The sequence below is a fragment of the Mesoplodon mirus genome (genome assembly GCF_964341445.2).
Source record: "Mesoplodon mirus genome assembly, chromosome: 1".
Lineage (NCBI taxonomy): Eukaryota > Metazoa > Chordata > Mammalia > Artiodactyla > Ziphiidae > Mesoplodon > Mesoplodon mirus.
In genome coordinates this window covers 1,336,064-1,343,023 of record NC_138976.1, presented here as the reverse complement: position 1 = coordinate 1,343,023, position 6,960 = coordinate 1,336,064, and the positions used below count along the sequence as shown (strand labels likewise).

The 6,960-nt window shown below is 59.1% G+C and overlaps 1 protein-coding gene across 1 annotated transcript in view; it reads right to left on the bottom strand.

The window, feature by feature from the left end:
• Nucleotides 1–1,721: 1,721 nt before the first annotated feature.
• Nucleotides 1,722–6,960, bottom strand: part of NOTCH1 (notch receptor 1) — a 47,061-nt gene continuing 41,822 nt past the window's right edge. Inside the window, exons 32-34 of the mRNA XM_082621215.1 lie at nucleotides 6,267–6,414; nucleotides 6,089–6,186; nucleotides 1,722–4,815 (exon numbers count right to left, since the gene is read on the bottom strand). Of these exons, the coding sequence (XP_082477341.1) occupies nucleotides 3,373–4,815; nucleotides 6,089–6,186; nucleotides 6,267–6,414 (1,689 nt within the window). The 3' untranslated portion in view covers nucleotides 1,722–3,372. The remainder of the gene's footprint in view (nucleotides 4,816–6,088; nucleotides 6,187–6,266; nucleotides 6,415–6,960) is intronic.

Genomic DNA, 6,960 nt, shown 5'->3' with positions numbered 1-6,960 from the left:
GTGTATTTAGTCTGGGTTCTCCAGAGAAACAGAGCCAACAGGATGTATCAATACATAAAGAAACTGATTACAAAGAATTGACTCACACGATCTGGGGGCTCCAAAGTCCCCAGATCTGGGGTCAGCAGCTCGAGACCATGGGTGCTGATGCTTCAGTGCAAATCCGAAGGCAGGACAGGACTGATGTCCCAGCTCTAGTGGTCGGCAGGAGGGCGGCCCTCTTACTCAACCTTTTCATTCTATTCAAGTCTTCACCTGATTGGGTGAGACCCCCCCGCATGGAGGGGGGGTGCGGTGTCTGCTTTACTCAGCCCACAGATTCCAGTGCTAACCTCATCCAGAAACACCCTCACGTTTGGCCAAATGGCCCCCCAGCCAAGCTGACACATAAAATTAACCGTCACAGTGTGGGCCTACTACATCTGGTTCATCCATTTGGCAGCTGATGGGCATTTGGGTTGTTCCTACCTCTTGGCTGCTGTGAGCACGTGTGTAGATGCACTTGTGTGAGTCTGTTTTCACGTTTCTCAAGTGTACGCCTAGGAGTGTAATTTTGCGGTGTGGGTGTTCTTTGGGCAGAATTCAGGCTGAGTACCGCCCCCCGAACATGAAAATTCAGCCACTTGCCATATTCCACTTCCCAGAACCTCCTGTCCCAGGAACGAAGCATCTGAACTCAGTGAGGAAACCTTGGGTTCACCTTTGTGCCTGGATAGGCCAGGCCCAGGGGCAGGCGGCACTTTGTAGTGGAAGGGGGTCACCGGACTCTCTGTTATTCTGGTTTGGGGACTTCCCTGGTGGCAGAGTGGTTAAGAATCCTCCCGCCAATACAGGGGACACTGGTTCGATCCCTGGTCCCGGAAGATCCCACATGCCGCGGAGCAACTGAGCCCGTGCACCACAACTACTGAAGCCCACGCGCCGAGAGCCCGTGCTCCGCAACAAGAGAAGCCACCGCAATGAAAAGCCCGCACACCACAATGAAGAGCAGCCCCCGCTCGCCGCAACTAGAGAAAGCCTGCGCGCAGCAACCAAGACCCAACACAGACAAAAAATAAATAAAGTTTAAAAAAATTTTTTTTCATTAAAACAAAATCTGGTTTGAAGCCACTGGCCTGGGGGCGGGGCCAGGTAGAGAAGGGGTGGGCTCAGGTAGAGAAGAGGTGGGGCCAGGTGAGAGGAGGGCCCAGGCCAGGTGGGAGGAGGCGCACAGGCAGGAGGGACGAGGAGAGGCCCACGTGGGCATCTGATGGCCCAACTCAGGATTCCTAAGCCAATGGTTCTGCCCAGCCTGCACCCCTTGGGGTCACCCCCATGGTGCCCCTGCTCGTATGTTCCTGTGGCTCCCTCTGACCTCACGCTAGGGTCTGGACTCCTTCCCGTGGCCTCCCGGCCCCTCCCTGTGCCCCTCTTTCCTGCAGCGGCCCCGGGCCGTGGTCCCCAGGCTGGTCAGTGGTGCCTCGCCCTCCGTGGCCCAGACAGATGGGAGAGCCCGGAGCCTGGTGTCGGGCTGTATGTGCCCAGCTCCCTGTGGGGTGTCTGCCTCCCCGTGGTAGACAGGGACACTGGACACCTTCCAAGCGGACAGAGTGACACGGGCCAGGGCTGGGCGGTCTCACCACCGCTCTCCCATCAGGAGGTACTTCAGAGCAGAGTGCCCTGCTCTTCCTCGCTCTCAGAAAGCAAGCCAGCACCACAGCCAAGTTTAGCAAAATCTGGACGACCATCAGAATCATTTTTATTGCAAATTAGCTAACAAAAAAGATGAAAAAAAATACATCATTTTCATCACCTGCAGTTTTGCATGTAGATAACTTTTTTAAAAAGTTTCCTTTTCATGTAAACTACACTCTATTTTATAAAACACAGTAAGAAGCAACATCTTAGGAAGTGTCTGGTCATGCCCACTAGGGGTGGCCCAACATTGTGCCTGGCGAGGCCCGAGCAGCTGCCCGAGCACGGTGGGCAGCAGGACCCTCCCTGGCTTTGCTCTCAGGAGCTACGGCTCGGCAGCTGCAGGTCAGGTCGTGGGGCCTGGGTTCTGACATCCCTTACCAACATGACCCCTGACAGATTTGTTCAATCAGATTTCTTAAACAAAATCCCCCTTTAGAAATGTATTTACAGACATTTACTCTGCCACAGGCTTATACTTGATAATGTAAGAATCTGCTCCCTCCCCCGGGCACATGCCCCCCCCGAACCGGGAGGGGTGGCCCGCAAGCAGGCTCCCGGTGCCCCAAGCGCCCCACTGAGCCTCGCCGGGCCCTGGTACGAGGGTCTCTGAGCAGCGAGGCTGCACACAACCATGTTCTTCCAAGTCTCCTATAAAAACAGGGCCCATCAGCGCTCGGGCCCCAGGAGCACCAGTCCATCTTTCGCTGAACCTGGGAGACGCAGTTCAAGTTGAGACGCCTCCAACGGGGTGGCCCAGGCAGTGTCTTTCCCCAGATAGGGGTAGGCCTCCCCAACGTGGGGTCCAAGGTGGGTACCACACCTCTGACTTCTCACTCCGCACGATGCTTAAATATCAGTGGCGGGGGGGCCTGGGAGCCTCCAGAAAGAACAAGAACTCACAAGACCAACGAACAACTACGTAACACTGAACCCGAAACAAAGATTCATGATTGGTACCATGAAATGTACCCTTGGTATACCCCAAGAACACATTTTTAAAAGCATGTTTTAAAAAAGTCATTTAAAAGAATACCAAAACGCATAAAACACATCATTTCACGTTACTTTCCTATTTTAGATGCAAATTAACCCATGTGCCAAAGGAGTAAAGGGTCTGCTTTTCTATCTCTAGATGCGTCTTCTCGCAAAACGCAGGTGGTCCTGGGAGCGGGGGTCGGGGAGTGGTCTGGCTTTGGAGGAGGGGTGAGGGGGCTCTGTGGGGAAACGGCAGCAGGCCCAGGCACCCCGGGAGCTCTTTGAACAATGCTGGCTCAAAAACCTCCCTTCTCTGACATTTCTTTTCGGATTAAAAAAAAAAAAAAAGGAAATCAATAAATAAATGGCATTTGGAAATCATGAATCTTTGTTTATGTTTTACAAACACCTAGGAATCTTTATCCTAAGCAGGGAAATCACGATTGAGAACTAGTTTATTTTCTTGGAGCAGATAAAAGTTGCTACCTGGTGATATACAAAACAGTACATATAAATAAAAAGACAGTGTTTCCAGGTAAAATAAAAGTACATAAATAAATACTGAAAAAAAAATTAAAAATCCTTGTCCTCTTATTTTGTATAAAGACACATTTTCTGAAAAAAAGCTCCTTTGGTCGGCCCCGACATCCACGGAGCGCACGCGAACGTCCAGCAGGGCTTGGGAAAGGAAGCACAGGGTCCCTGGGGGCAGCCGGCTGTTTATTTAAAGGCCTCAGGAACGTGGGCGATCTGGGACGGCATGCTGGTGGGCGGGCTGGAGATGCCCTCGGACCAGTCGGAGATGTTGGAGTGTGGCGATGAGCTGGACCACTGGTCGGGGGACTCTGGGGACGGGGTGAGGAAGGGGTGCTCGGGCACCTGCAGCTGGTGGCTGGGGGTGTTGTCCACGGGGGAGGAGTAGCTGTGCTGGGAGGGGGGCGTCAGGAACTGGGCGGTGGTCATGGGCGGGGCCAGCGCGGCCGGCAGCGACGTGGGCAGGACCTGGCTGTCCTGCGGCAGGACGGTGTGTGCCGCCAGGCTGCCGGGGCCCAGGGGCTGCACGTCCGCCTGGCTCAGCTCCCCCGCCAGGAAGCTCCGGCCCATGTGGCCACTGGTGGCCGAGCCCACGCTGAGGTGTGGCTGCGGTGCCTGCGGCTGCATGTTCGGTGGCTGCATCTGTAAGTTCTGCTGTTGCTGCTGAGGCTGCACCAGGTGAGGCTGGGCGGCCAGCCGCGTGTTGGGCAGGGCCTGGTAGCTCATCATCTGGGACAGGGCGGTGGCAGACAGGCCTCCGTGCAGCGGGCCCATCATGCCGTGCTGGAGGGCAGGGGCCTGCGTGCTCAGGGTGCCCGGCGCCACGCTCCCTCGCAGCGGGTTGTACTGGCTCGGCACCAGGCCATTCTGCAGCCGGGACAGCCACTCGCACTGGCCGTTCAAGCCTGCGGCCCCACCCACGGTGAAATTCACGGCCCCACCGCAGCTCCCGCTGCCACCAGCCCCCAGGACCGCGCTGGTGCCGGAAGCCACAGGAAGGTGGGAGAGGCGTGGCGGCCCTGCCTCGAAGGCCAGCCGGCCACCCCCACTCAGCGCTGCCATCTCGGGCTTGGCCGCCACACTCAGGTGGCTGACGCCCAGGTGGGCATCGGGCATCCCGGGCAGGTGGTTGAGGGGCATAGAGGGAGATGGCTGGAAAGGGGAGGGCAGGAGGGGCGGGGAGGCCACATCCGACAGGTAGCCGTGGGGGGACTCCAGGGAGTCCACGGGCGACAGCACGCTCGAGCTGTCCAGCAGGCAGCCCTTGCCGTCCTGGGACTTCTTCCTCCGTGCCTTGAGGTCCTTGGGCTCCTTGCCGCCACAGGCCAAGCCCTTGGTGCTGGGCTTGCGGGCCTTCTTGCCCTGCACGGCGGGCTTGAGGTTGCCCAGGTAGCCGCTGGGAGAACAGAGCGGGGGCGACAGGGTGGGCGTGCCGTGCAGTGGGGGGCTGCGCACCAGGCTGTACTCGTCCAGCAGCCGCACGATGTCGTGGTGCATGCGCTCCTGCGCGATGTCGCGGGGCAGACGGTCCATGTGGTCCGTGATGTCCCGGTTGGCGAAATGGTCCAGCAGCACCTTGGCCGTCTCGTAGCTGCCCTCCCGGGCGGCCAGGAACAAGGGCGTCTCCTCCTGGGGGAATGGACGGGGGCAGGTGAGGAGGTCACCTGTCACCAGAGGGACCGGCGGTCTGGCCCCCTCCTCCCGGCCACGGTGGGGGGGGGCGCAGCTCATCTCGACCTTCCCCAGCATGCTACCTTTACCTGGCCTGTTATGTCTTAACAAAAAGGGTCTTAAATACATCTTCTGAGACCCACCCAGAGGTGGTCTGTGGGATCCTAAATTCTAAATCAGTAAAGCTTCACCTTTCCAGGGGTCATAGGCCCCAAAGGAAATCTAACAGACTGTGGCCCCTCTCCCCTCCCTCCAAACCTGCACAGACGCAAACCCTGCCGCAATTTCAGGGGCTTGGGGATGCCTAAAGTGCATCCGTGGGCACCACATGGTCCCCCAGGGACCCTGACATCTTAGCTCTGTCCCTGGGTCTTGGTTTTCTCATCTGTACAGCGGACATGCCGCATATGCCCCCGAGGCTGCTGTGTGTATGTGGGGTGAAGCCTGATGGTGCCTGCCTGGTACACACAGGCCTCGGCCACGGACGCTGCCACGCCACGGCAGTCCCTTCGGCCAGCCCCTCCGTCTCCGAGGCTGAGTCTCCCCAACGGGAGGTGGGATCATGTCTCTGCCCCACCGCGGACTCAGGAGTTCCTGGGCCCAACACTGCCCCCTGCGCCCCTCCCCCAGGACAGTCTGAAATGCAACCGGGGGTCAGTGAAGTATGGGGTGGGGCTGGACACACAGAGGAGCCCAGTGACAAGTTCAGGAGACGTGGGGTCAGACTGGGTTGGGGAGGAAGGAAAGCGCCTCCTTAGCCTCAGGGCACAGACCGTGGCAACGCTGAGGGAGACCAGGGGGCGGTCCAGGCAGAGAAGGTAGCCACTCGCGTTTACCCCCGGGGGCCTCCCAGCATGGAGCCCCCCACGCCCACCAGCCTCTTGACTCAACGTGGACCATCTGGGTCACCCCACTCCGCCCAGGGACAGCCAAGGACAGGGGTGAGGTCCAGGTCACAGTGACAGAGAGCGGAGAGCTGCAGCTGCTTACTTGCTACGTGGGGATGCGCGCCCTGTGCTTGAGAGGAGACCCGTAAATACGGTAGGAAGGAGGGAGGGAGAGCCGACGACACACAGGCACTCGCTGAGGGGTCCCCGTCTGTGTGCCAGGCGGTCCTCCTGGGACTTTACAGGTTAGGGAGCTGAGGCCCAGGGGCTGAAGTCACCGGCTTGGGGGTCCCCCCGTCGGAAGAGAGGGGTGTCAGGGGACGTGACTTGCCAGCCCGGCCCACCTTGTTGTTCTGCATGTCCTTGTTGGCCCCGTTCTTCAGCAGCACGACGGCGGCCTCCACGTTGTTAACCGCGGCGGCCCAGTGCAGGGCGGACTTGCCTGCCAGGGGAAGCAGAGGGCGGGTTAGGGAGGAGCAGGTGCCCGTGGGCACCCCTCGGGCTGGGCGCAGCCTGGCTCACCCAGGTCGTCCACGGCGTTGACGTCGGCGTGGGAGTTGATGAGGTCCTCCAGCATGCCCTCGACGGCCAGGCGGGCGGCCAGGATCAGTGGAGTTGTGCCGTCGTGCATGCGGGCATCCAGGTCCGTGGCTCGGTTCCGGATGAGGATCTAGGCGACAGGGAAGGTCTCAGGCTTGGCCAGTGTGAGCGCGAGGCCCCCACCTGGGACAAATGCTTGGGATCCGATCCCTGATGTGGAAGCAGCCCTTCCTGGGGTCTAAGTGGCCCCAGCGAGACTGGACGGCCATGGAGTTGGGGCGGGGGGGGGGGGAACCACCAGCCACCGCTAGAGGGGCCGGGGCCAGAGCACCCATGAGAAGGACGGTCACTGTTTGCTGGTGGGTGAAGGGAGCTGGGGACCAAGCCATGTGCGGGACGGGCCTAACTCCTGTGAAACAAGCACCCGTGGGAATTTATGTCTCTAAGCGCCAGAGAGGCTGCCAGAGCAAACTCGCCAGGGCCTGCCTCCAGGGGCTCATTTAAATCGTCCTTGATCTCTTACTTCCATAGAAAGACAACACGTCAAAAATTACTAAATTAAAACCCCCGTCTGTGCCCCATTTACCTGCCCGTCTGTGCAGAGCAGCACTGCCCAGAGCCTGGTTGGTCTGTGGCAGGGGGACAAGCTGGCGGCTTTCAAAGCACCCTCTGCCAG